The sequence below is a fragment of the Balaenoptera borealis genome (assembly GCF_965194805.1).
Source record: "Balaenoptera borealis genome assembly, chromosome: 13".
Lineage (NCBI taxonomy): Eukaryota > Metazoa > Chordata > Mammalia > Artiodactyla > Balaenopteridae > Balaenoptera > Balaenoptera borealis.
In genome coordinates, this window is record NC_138870.1 from 102,948,248 (window position 1) to 102,960,658 (window position 12,411).

At 53.6% G+C, this 12,411-nt stretch overlaps 1 protein-coding gene across 4 annotated transcripts in view; it reads right to left on the reverse strand.

The window, feature by feature from the left end:
- CELSR1 (cadherin EGF LAG seven-pass G-type receptor 1) overlaps positions 1-12,411 on the reverse strand; it is a 149,884-nt gene that overhangs the window by 59,154 nt on the left and 78,319 nt on the right. For all 4 annotated transcript variants that reach the window (XM_082350585.1, XM_082350584.1, XM_082350583.1 and 1 more), the window contains exons 4-5: positions 8,767-8,882; positions 8,157-8,245 (exon numbers count right to left, since the gene is read on the reverse strand). In XM_082350585.1, the coding sequence (XP_082206711.1) occupies positions 8,157-8,245; positions 8,767-8,882 (205 nt within the window). The remainder of the gene's footprint in view (positions 1-8,156; positions 8,246-8,766; positions 8,883-12,411) is intronic.

Consider the following 12,411-nt stretch of genomic DNA (forward strand, 5'->3'; position numbering starts at 1 on the left):
AACTGGGAAGTGTTCCCTCCTCTTCTATTTTCTTAAAGAGACTGTACAGAATTGGTGTAATTCTTTAAACATTTGGTAGCATTCTCCAGTGAAACCACCTGAGCCTGGAGATTTCATTTTGGGGAGTTTTTAAAATACAAATCCAATTTCCTTAATAGTAATGTAGTTATTTGAATTATTTATTTCACATTGGTTGTGTTTTTTGAGGAACTGAGAATTTATTCCTGATACTAGTCACCTGTCTTCTCTCTTTTTTTTGGGGGGGGGGGATGGTCAGTCTTGTTAGAAGTTTGACAACATTATTGATTTTCCCAAAGCTCTGTTTCGTTGATCCTTTCTGGTTTTTTCCTGTTTTAAAAACCACTGGTTTCTGCTCTTATCTTTATTCTTTCTTTCCATCTACTTGTTTTGGGTTTATTTTGTTCTTATTTTTGGAAGTTCTTGAGGTGGGAACTCATATTATTGACTTGAGGCTTATTCTCTTTTCTAATATAAGTATGTAATGCTATGAATTTCCCTCTGAGCACTGCTCTACCTTCATCCCACATATTTTGGTATTTCGTATTTCATTCCTTTTAAATTAAAAAAATTTTAAACAAACTTCCTTCCTCCCTTTTCTGAATAATTGAATACTTCAGTCAAGTCTCTACGAAGGCCCCTTTTTCCCAGCACCTGCTGGAGTCAGTCAACAGATTCAGGGCTGAGAGAGGTAGCAGCTCACAAGGCTGAGGCTGAGTGAGAAGGGCAGCAGGGAGGCAGCCTGGTGAGGGCCGAGGGTGATTGAGGATAGCAGCTAAGTGAGGTGGTGGAACAGTGGGGTTGGCAGACTGTTTAAATAATGGTGGATTGAGATAATAAATAACTATATTGAGGATAATGGGAACAAGGTTTCTCACTGAGCAAGAAAAGATTTACAAATATGGAAAGGGAAAAAACTAGAATGACTCTGTAGTGCTGGAATGGAATTCAAGGTTTTCAATAAGTAGAGATAGAAATAAATATGAAGTTCAGTATGTGTATATATGAGCATGCACACATACCTATACATACATATACACACACATCCATGTCCTAGCTCTGCCCAGTGAGAGATTGGGAGTGAGACACCCTAGGAGCAATGAGCATATCTAGCACCTGAATCTTGGTTTCTAAATACCTTTCTTTTTTTTTTAACATCTTTATTGGAGTATAATTGCTTTACAATGTTGTGTTAGTTTCTGCTGTATAACTAAGTGAATCAGTCCTATGTATACATATATCCCCATATCCCCTCCCTCTTGCGTCTCCCTCCCATCCTCCTTATCCCACACCTGTAAGTGGTCGCAAAGCACTGAGCTGATCTCCCTGTGCAACACAGCTGCTTCCCACTAGCTATCTATTTTACATTTGGTAGTGTATATATGTCCATGCTACTCTCTCACTTCGTCCCAGCTTACCCTTCCCCCTCCCTGTGTCCCCAAGTCCATTCTCTACGTCTGTGTCTTTATTCCTGTCCTGCCCTTAGGTTCATCAGAACCATTTTCTGTTTTTTTTTAGATTCCATATATATGTATTAGCATATGGTATTTGTTTTTCTCTTTCTGACTTACTTCACTCTGTATGACAGACTCTAGGTCCATCCACCTCACTACAAATAACTCAATTTCGTTTATTTTTATGGCTGAGTAATATTCCATTGTACATATGTGCCACATCTTCTTTATCCATTCATCTGTTGATGGACACTTAGGTTGCTTCCATGTCCTGGCTATTGTAAATAGTGCTGCAATGAACATTGTGGTACATCACTCTTTTTGAATTATGGTTTTCTCAGGGTATATGCCCAGTAGTGGGATTGCTGGGTCATGTGGTAGTTCTATTTTTAGTTTTTTAAGGAGCCTCCATACTGCTCTCCATAGTGGCTGTATCAATTTACATTCCCACCAACCGTGCAAGAGGGTTCCCTTTTCTCCACACCCTCTCCAGCATTTATTGTTTGTAGATTTTTTGACGATGGCCATTCTGACCGGTGTGAGGTGATACCTCATTGTAGTTTTGATTTGCATTTCTCTAATGATTAGTGATGTTGAGCATCTTTTCATGTGTTTGTTGGCAATCTGTATATCTTCTTTGGAGAAATGTCTGTTTAGGTCTTCTGCCCATTTTTGGATTGGGTTGTTTGTTTTTTTGATATTGAGCTGCATGAGCTGCTTGTATATTTTGGAGATTAATCCTCTGTCAGTTGCTTTGTTTGCAAATATTTTCTCCCATTCTAGGGGTTGTCTTTTCATCTTTTTTATGGTTTCCTTTGCTGTGCAAAAGCTTTTAAGTTTCATTAGGTCCCATTTGTTTATTTTTGTTTTTATTTCCATTTCTCTAGGAGGTGGGTCAAAAAGGATCTTGCTGTGATTTATGTCATAGAGTGTTCTGCCTATGTTTTCCTCTAAGAGTTTTATAGTGTCTGGCCTTACATTTAGGTCTTTAATCCATTTTGAGTTTATTTTTGTGTATGGTGTTAGGAAGTGTTCTGATTTCACTCTTTTACATGTAGCTGTCCAGTTTTCCCAGCACCAGTTATTGAAGAGGCTGTCTTTTCTCCATTGTATACTCTTGCCTCCTTTATCAAAGATAAGGTGACCATAGATGCTTGGGCTTATCTCTGGGCTTTCTATCCTGTTCCATTGATCTATATTTCTGTTTTCGTGCCAGTACCATACTGTCTTGATTACTGTAGCTTTGTAGTATAGTCTGAAGTCCAGGAGCCTGATTCCTCCAGCTCCGTTTCTCTTTCTCAAGATTGCTTTGGCTATTCGGGGTCTTTTGTGTATCCATACAAATTGTGCAACTAAATACCTTTCTTTATTAAAAGAATCCAGAGTTCTGTGGGTAAAATGACCCTTCTCCCTCCCTCCCTCTCTCTCCCTCTCCCTCCCTCTCTTTCTCTATCTCCCTCTCCTTCTCACTCTCTCTCTCTCTCCCTCTCCCCTTCTCCTCTTCCCTACGCCACCCCTTCCACATCCTCTGGAGCATCAGTTCCTGGACAGCAATAGAGTTTTATCTTTTGTTTTCTGTAAATCCCCGTACCCTAAACAGTTCCTGGCACACAGGAGGCAGTCAATAACTGCTCCGTGTATTAATGAATGAACAAAGGCATGAAGGAAGGGCTGCAGGGGGGGACGAGGGAGGCCAGGCAGCCACACCCAGAGGACCACATAAACCACAGCAGGTCCGCAGGACCCCAGGAGAACTTTCATCAAGACCAGCCTGAAACAAGATTCTGAGTGGAAGCCCTTGAGTTTTCTGGAACATTTGTGGAAGCAGAGGGAGACCCCCCTGACCCCAGGGTGTGGTGGATCACATCCCTCTGCACCACCCCATGCACAGCCCACTTCCCTGGAACCCCTGGAATATAGTGTGTGACACAGACGCAAGAGGTTATGAATGACTTGAACAAGCCAAGCCTGAAGTGCCGCCGGGGCAGAGTAGTCCCTAATGAACCCGTACCAGTGGCCCCTTCCCCAAGGTCGTGGGCATCTCCAGCACTGGGATGCTCTGCTCAGTGATCTCAGAGGATGCTGACATTCGAGAGAAGCGGCTCAGCTGGGGCTCTCACTTCACGAAGATGCTTTCAGCGCTGGACCAAAGACAACCCTTGCCATCTCAGAATCACTCAAACCAGAACAGGCCGCCTGCCGAGGCCCCGCCCAGGATCCTATCAAACTCCTCCTGGATGATGTGTCAGCATCCCCGAGGCCCAGCTGGGCTCCCGGACAAGGTGAGGGCCTCCAGGTAATCCCTCCAGACGCCCAGGGCAAGGGCCCTGCCAGGCACACGATAGGCACTCAGTGAGTGAGTGACTGTCCTCTCAGGCGTCCTCCCCAGGAAGAGTGGAGATGCCACATTATAGATGCTTCCACAGGAGGGTGCTTCTCCCCCTCCCCACGGCCCCCAGAGTCTCTACACCAAACATTTTGACACCGAAGGGCAAGGGGAAAGGGCAGACTCCCCGAAGAGCCCTGACTACCGCCAAACCCGAGTTCCAACTGCAAAGAAATCATTTTAGAACGATCTACACAAAACTATCATCTCACAGCAACCTGCACAAACTCTTGCATCAGGCGCATTCACTCTTTTGCGAGTTGGCAGGGGAAATGTTTACCTATCGTGCACAATAGCCTTGGAAAAAAAAGCACATCTGCGACGAAGTGATGACCACAAATCCTCCAAATCCTCCCCAAACCTCCAGGGGTAGGTGTGGGCGGCGGGGCTGTGGGTTCCATCTGCGCTTGACAGAGTTCGACATGTTTCTGCAAAGCATCCGCCTTTAAAATACCTTCCCAGGAAAACGCCCAGCCCCAGCGGGCACCTGGGCTCCACCAAAGGTGAATTATACCACCAGACCTTCCCGCTTCAAATGCCACCAAGCAGGAAAAAAAAGTAAACTGACTTTGCCCGGCTCCCTGCCTGGGGGCACCAACCCATAGGGACCACATCAAGCGGCCCTGTTCTCTGATTTCTGGCTGCCTTTGGCCAAGGGGGAGCCTAAGGAAATGGGAGGGAGGGCGGGGAGAGCCGTCAGGAGGTCGCTTCTCTGCACAGATGGCTTCTCTCCATGACCCCTCCTATCTGGGTTCCATTCCGCCCTCTCCCTTGGTTCCTCTCGGCCTCAGGGCTGTCACAGCCCCGGGTCCTGCACTGCTCATCATGGGTGCCCCGCACCCTGCGCCCCTTTGGTGATACACCCTCCTGGGACCATCCTGGTGAGGTTTCCACCTATTTCCTGGGTGTGTGTGTGTGGTGGGGGTGACTGGTAAAATAGCCCAGACAGGCTCCTGGGCCCCAGAAGACTTGGGGAGGGTCCAAGGGGCCCCAGAGGTTTCCCACACAGGACCCACTCTAAGGACCAGAAACGACACGGATGACACAACAGGTGCCCGCAGAGCAGAGCGACGCACCCCTCCCGGACCACTTCCAGCGCTGCCCTCCTTCCCATCCGTCCGGCCGCGCACCCTGACGTGGGCCCTGCGCACTGCCCCCACGCCCCCCTCCAAACCTGCTCGCCCCCTGCCGAGCCCCGCCCGGGCCCCTGGACATGTGAGTGCCTCGGGCCCTGAGACACAAAGCTCCCAGGAGACCCATGTCCCTAATCCAGAGCACTTCGGGCACTTCGCATTGTGTGATGAGGGAAACCACAGCAGGGGGGCCTCAGGGTCTACCTGCAAACTGCTTGGTTTCCTCCGTCAAACAGCCGAGGGCAGGAGAGGAAATAGCTGAGCTGGCAGCAGGGGAAAGGCCTAATCCCGCGCTGAGGGTCTGCTTCAGGTGCCGCTGAAAGGCTGGCCCTGGGAACAGAAGCGGTGGGTGGCCGTGATCCACCGACACGGCGTGTTCTCTCACGTGGGCTCCTCCTTCCTTCTCCCGGGGGCATCCCGGGGGCCCTTTAGGAGTGAGTTGACTCCTCGGTGCTCCCTGGAGGGTCTCTGCGAGCAGACCCTCGTGATGCTTCCCGCGTGCCTGACGATGGTCAAGAATGATGGATGCCTCCGGACCTGGGCAGGGCTGGCGGAGCCAGAGGTTCTGTCTCTGCTCAGCTGTGACAGGCTGCTGCTTCAGCCATCGGCAGGTCACTCTGGAACACACCACGTGCAGGTGCTCTGGTGGGCAACCAAGGCTGACACAGCCCCGAAGCCCAAAGTCTTCAGCCGGCCCTGGGAGATGCGTTTCCCATACAAGCAGGAAGGAAAATGCACCACGTGTGCGTCCTTTGCTTCCCTGACATGGAGCATGGGCCCCAGAGGGTCCCCTCGGCCCATCCCGACTGGCCTGCACCCTGCCGAGTGCACAGTCGACTGCCCATCCCTGACGTCCTGGCCCTGCTGGCGAGGGGAGGAGGCCAGACGCTGAGAGCTCAAAGCTGTGCGAAGCCCAGACCGTGGGGCATGACATCCTTGCCACGTGGCAGGCACCTGCCCCAGAGCAGCGGGCAGGTGAGAGCGTCCATTGCCAACTCTTACTTTTCCTTCTTTCCACTCGAGGGCGTGTGCAACGTCCCGACAAAAGCCCGAATGTGTTTGAGCCAGAAAACCACTGACCCCTTGTCCCCAACCTTGGCCCAGGAGGGGCCAGCCTCGCAGGAGCTCTGCTGCCGACACACCTGCCTGGTGGTCCTGCCCGGACATGGGACAGCCATCCCGACCATGTGAACAGAGGAACTGGGGGTCCGTCCGCTGTCCTGCTGGCTGGAGCAGATCCAGGCCCCAACATCAGATGCAACAGTTCCTGCGCTCAGCGGGACTGTGCCCCGTGCTATGGGGACACAGAGGCTCACAGGGCGTGGTCCTGGCCTCGGGGCTCGTGACCCTCCAGGATGCTGGGGCACAGTCTTCGTACCTGTGCGCAGTTGAGAGCTGCTGTCCCTCGGCTGCCTCATCGTGACAGAATGGCTGTGGGGGAGACTGTCTCCAGGGCAGAGAGAAGGGGCCGAAACCACCTGACCTCGAGCAGGTTGTAGGGGCAGAAGAATTCACTTGGGAGAGTCTGGGGGGCCCCCTCTGTCCTCTAGGGTGAGAGAGGCCCACGGGTAGCAACTGGGGAAAGGACGTCGCGTGGGTTAAGATGTCGTGAAAGAGAAACCCAAGCTGTGTGTCCATCCCATCCTCGAGCCCCCCGGAGCTCAGTAGGAGGCGAGGCTCTGAGGGTCCCACGGCACCCACTGTCTCGCACAGCGGCCACGCAAGGCTGCTCCAGGCGGGCAGCAGGTGGGTGCACCTCACACTGGCTCCTAATTATCCCAAACAGCCATAGGAGCACAGCTACAGCAGAAGACTCCAGCGCCTGAGGCGGGGCAGCTAGGAAATTGCACGTGTGTCTTTGGAGGCGCGCTGTCTTCCTCTGGTCCGTCCCCCGCTCCCCACCCCACCTCCTTAACTGGCTCACGCGGCCCTGCATCAAGCACTGCCGAGCACAGCCGAGACCACGGCCCCAGGGGGCTAACAGGAATGAGGGCGGCAGGCTGTCCTGGGGGCTGCAGTAGCCCAGACCCCCTCCCAGGCACCTGCGAACGCTCTCTGCTTGGTCACCAGAATCCTGAGAGCAGCACCAGCCCCCGCGTCGCTTCAGATCTGCACCCTGACCCCCCCAGAACCTCTCGCTGCCCTCATCCCAAATACCGTGCAGAGTTCCACACCCGAGTCAAAACCTACCCGGCCTCTGTCCTGGGCTGGGCGACAGGGGCGTCTCCCACCCACAGACTGGGGACAAAAACCACGGTCACCGTGCGGGTGATCACTGCTGGGGACCCAAGGATTTCGGGTGATGGAGATATGAGACGTGTAGGGTGAGCCATATGTAAACAGGAGGCAGAGGGCGCCGATGGCTGAGGACAGACTAGGGGAAGGACGGCGACAGGAAGGGGTCTGTATGACACAGACCTCAGGCCCAAGTGGTGGGAGAGGTCGCCCATTACCGCTGTGTCAAAAAGCTGAAATGCAGTCGACGTGAAAGACAGAAAGCACCCTTCCTCCACGGGTGTATCTCTTACGGAGGGAGGACCCCTTGTCTGCCAGCCAAGCCCAGGCCCAAGCCCTGTGGAGGCCTGGGTCGGGGCTCAATAGCAGGAGGCACCCTGGAGTTTCCCAGGAAGGAGAAGAGCGGTTTGCAAAAACCACAGCGATGGAAAGCGGGGCATGCTGATGCAAAAACCGCCAAGGAGTTTCCTTACAAGCCAATAAACAGCAAAATGAAAGGAAACCCCCCAAAACGCCCAGACCTTCACAGCATTTCCTACGGGAGCCTTCTGACTCTCAGGTTTCATCCAGGTAAGAGTGGACGATTTGGGCTTTGGAACAGTGTTTGAATGGCCTGGAATTTTAGCCACCAGTAATGACTCGGCCGAGGCAGCTGCAATGAATAAGCTCTTTCTACGTCCTTTTCCCCGTGTAGGACTCTGGGATCCCTGAGTCTCCCCGCCCAGCCCTCCCTGGGGGAGTATCCACCCCAGCGCAGGGCTTGGGTATCTTTACACAGACCCTCAACAAATGGTCATTTCCTAAATAACTTTTTCAACCAGCATATTTATTGAAATTTCAGAGTATAAATGTCTAAAGACCAAAAAGCTGCCAGGGCCCCCTCCACTGGCCGCCCAGGCTGGGGGTCGGGTGGGGCGGCGCCGGTCCTACCTTGTTGTAATACTGCACCTGCACCGAGTGCCACCGCCCGTCACTCACGCCCCCAGGAACCTGTGGCGCCACCATCGTCGTGGTCTCACCTGCGGGGTGGGGGGAGGTCCAGAGAGAACAGAGAGGTGAACAGACCACTAAGGCTAAAAGTCCTTCCATCAGCCTGGACGAATGTTCTTTCCAACCACCGGGAAAACATTTTTAACGGCTTTGTCAATATTTTCAACCTACAGAGGCAGAAGCACACTTCAATGATTCCCTAGTCTTTGGAAATTTGAGCTGTGTCTTATAAACAACGCTGCAATGAACATCTTTGTGCGTTCTGCATCTCTCCCACAGGACGGATTCCCAGATGGAGAACCAGGGAATCAGTGGGTCAGCACGCTTGATGGCGCTGCACAGCATGGGGTGGTTTTTTGCTTTTTTGACAGTGCCATGAGGCATGCGGGACCTTAGTTCCCCGACCATGGATCGAATCCACGCCCCCTGCGATGGAAGCATGGAGTCCTAACCACTGGACCACCAGGGAAGTCCCGATGGGGTGGTTTTAACCAACCAAGGGCCCAGGACGTGCTCCGAGGGTGGCTCCGTCCTGTGCAGGAGGGTTTACCTGCCGAGAAGGTGAGCTGCACCTGCTCATCCACGATCTCCAGGGCGATGAAGTCGTGCTTCTCGTTGAAGCGGCCATTATACAGCAGCAGGGCGTTCCTCTCCTGGGTGGCAAACCTGGGGGGGCAAGGGGAAGCACGTCACACAGTGAATGAGCCCGGGGTGGAAGGTCTGCAGGTGGCCTGCAGGTGGGGGAACAAGAGGCTGCCCAGGGCGACAAGCCCGGCCAGAGTGGGCAAGAGCGTGAGTGCACTCGGCAAAGACTCTGGTCCCCAGGACTCTTTTTTTCACATCAGGAGTGGACAGCCCATAAAACCTGATTAGCGATGTTCTCTTCTGGAAGGAGCAAAGCAGATTCCAGGGGGCACTTTGCTTACCACAACCTGTACAGGTGAAAAGATTCCATTCGCACGGTGCTCTAGAAGGATGACACAGCCACTATACCAACTGGAAATGTTTCGACAGTAAACACAGGCAGTGCCTACATCCCACGTACATGCCCCAGGGCACAGGGATGTGGGTGTTGATCACCACCTCAGGGCCTATGCCCCTCGTCTCCACCACCACGCGTCCTTTTGCTCCCAAACCCTACACTCTTCCCTGCCCCCGGGCCTTTGCACCTGCTGTTCCCCCGAGTGGGGAATGATCTTCCCTGGCTCTGCAGATCTCCCAGATGTCACTCCGATTGTGCTTTCCCCAACTCACTTTATCTAAGTTGTGCCCCTCACCCTACAGGCTATCACACCACTCATCTTACTTCTGAAATTATCCTGCTTATTTGTTTGTTTATAAGAACACATGATCCTTTAAGGGGACAGATGATGACTCCCGTTCACTGCTGCATCCCCGAGACCAAAACAGGACCTGGTCCACACAAGCGCTTGATACCGATGTGCTGAATCCACGGACGGATGGCGGCCCACATGAACAGACGCGTGAAAACGAAAGACTTGTCAGACTTGAAGCACCCGGAGTAAAAAACCACTTACTCTGACAAGAGACAAATAGCCTCAGAAATCCTTCTCCCACCCCGAGGGAGCCTTTTCCATCAGACCCGAGGGTCCCCGACACACCAAGTCACCACAAGGCTTCCTCGACGCCCTGGTTACGGAGAACCCGCAAACCTCCAGAGTGAACTCGGGACTGTCTCCTGAGCTAGCCGGATGTCTCTCTCACCGGAGATTAGGTGGGGGAAATTCTTTCCTTTGATTCCAGGTTGGTATATCCATTTTCATGCGGCAGGAGTCTGTCAGAACCAGACTCAGGCATGTGACCCTAGCCTCTCCCTTGAGTTACATAAAATTGACATTTCCCGCCCAGACCTTGCATCTCCTCGGTTTAGAAGTCAGCAAGTACTGATGACAAACTCTAAAGAAAAAATACCTGCACGGCAAAGTGGAGGCTCTGGGTGTGGAGTGAGCAGGTAGAAGAGCTGAATTAAGACGGGGATGCACTCGACCCCAGGCTCGCTTCCCTTTGGGGGGTCTCACTCTTGTGGGTTTCTCTTTGGACCGAGGTGGGAGCTGGTACAGGGTGGGGGTCAGTGCTGAAATGGTCCTCCGGGCAGGCACCATGCACTGCTGGGAATGGACGATCTAATGATGGGACCCAGGGCCACAGGGAGGGTCTGAACAGCACAAGTAAAAAGGGGAAAGGCCAGAAACAGAAGCCGAGGCCTGGCGAGGGGCCAGGGGAAGAGGGAGAACAAAGGATGGGGATAAGGAGGCGGGCACCAGGGAGCCCAGGCCCTTGGCAAACAGAAACTAGAAAGAGGAGAAGCAGCTTCGAAAGAAACCACCTGAAACAAAAGCCCTGGGCCGGTGCCCCAGCCCACCTTTCTCACAGTACGCCCGTCAGGAGGCAGGAGGCCCAACTTCTTCCCGGCCCTGCCCCAGAGCAACCACAGCCCCAACACGGAACCATTCTCCTGCCCAGGTTCTGGGGGGGCTTTCTATGATTTTGCTTTTGAAGCTAAACTCCCTGATTTGGCCTCGGCCCCGACCTTTCAGCCATCATCAGGTGTATCGGAAATCATCCATAAATTGTTGTCACACGTGAGCATCTAAAATACTAGATTTGACAAGCAAGGGGACATACGCTACATTACGTGGACATTTAATTAAACACGACTGTTCTTTAGTTTCTCTGAGTCTGGAGCCACCAGACTTCCTTTGTTGGTTTCCAGCATGTCTGCCGGCCGCTGTGTCAATGGGCCCCCCCCGCACCAGGACTCTGGTCACCTTTCAGGTCAGCCTCCTGCAGCCTACTCGCTGCACTGCCTATGACAGAGGGCCGCCGGCCACACCCAGCTGGTGGGTGGCTATGGCCACGTAGACACCAAAACCACACGCCATCGACCTGTTTGCCAGAAGACACAGAGCACCTTTGATTTGGGGGGCGGACACCCACAGAAGCCTGCTGTTCTCAACATTCCAGCCACGTGGGACACAGAGTGGCCAGGGGTCCCAACGAGGGGCCCTCCTTTTGGAGGCTGTGCCCACGTGGTGGTCTCCTGAGCACAGGGCTTAGGGGCAGAGGGTGGGGACGTGGTGTTGGGAGCAGGCAGGCCAGGACCAGGGCCTGGCGCAGAGGCGCAGCGAGAGAAACGGGGGGGCCACAGCAAGTGCCAGCTCACGCGAGTCCTCACAACACCCCTGGAGAGGAAGCCTCACCAGCCGTTTTACAGGGCGGGGTGGAGCCCTGAACCGTGTACCAAAACGTGGGCAGTCACCCTAAAACAGCGGCCCAAATGGCCCAAACCTTAAAACTGCTCTTAGAATCAAACAATACTGCAGCCTTGCAGCCGGGCCCAGGGGGCCAACCGGAGCTGTATCTCCCACCCCTCCCTCTTCCAAGTTCCCGGGAAAGGGGGTGATGTTCTAAGGATGAGAAACAGAGCCACGAGCAGGGCGCCCGGCATGCACACGGGCTCCACGGGTGACAGCTGCTCTTGCTCTTTTATTAAAGCTGGTCTCCAGAGGAAATTCAGGAAGAGGGCAGAACGTGGGAAACACCTGCAGATCAGGACAAGGTGGCCCTGGGCCCGTATCCTTTACGGGGGCGGGGGCCAGGGGGCGGGAGATTAAGAGCACAGGTTACACGCAGGGCCTGGGGGTCCCACCGGACAGCCTATGACCTTGGGCACGTTTTTCAACCTTTCTGCCTCAGTTTCCTCACCTGCGAGATGGGGAGAACAGTGATACCAGCTCTCAGGGTTCCCGCGAGAAGGAAATGGGCCTGACAGGTGAGGTGCCAGGGCAGGGCCAGCACAAAACCCGAATGCGGCCTCTGAGGGATCCACGCTGAAGTCTGTGATGAGTCGGGCAGAGCCCAGAAGGTACTTCAGCAGGGACCAGTCTCCCTAAACAGAACGTCCTCCAAGAGGACGCCGTCTGCACCCCACACAGATGTCCGAGCCCAAGAATGTACCGAGGGGCTGAAGCAGGCCCAAGTGGGTGCAGGGGTCTGCCTGCTTCTGCAGAGCTCCCAGCAGACACTCCAGGCCACTCAGAATGCCCGGAATGTTCTCCCTCTGCAACTCAACCCCCTCCCACCCCCCACCGGGCCGAAGAGCCCCTCCTCTGGGAGAGCGGGAGCCCCCCGGCCAACGTCTTGGGGCCACAGCAGGGAGCATGGGCGCTCGTGC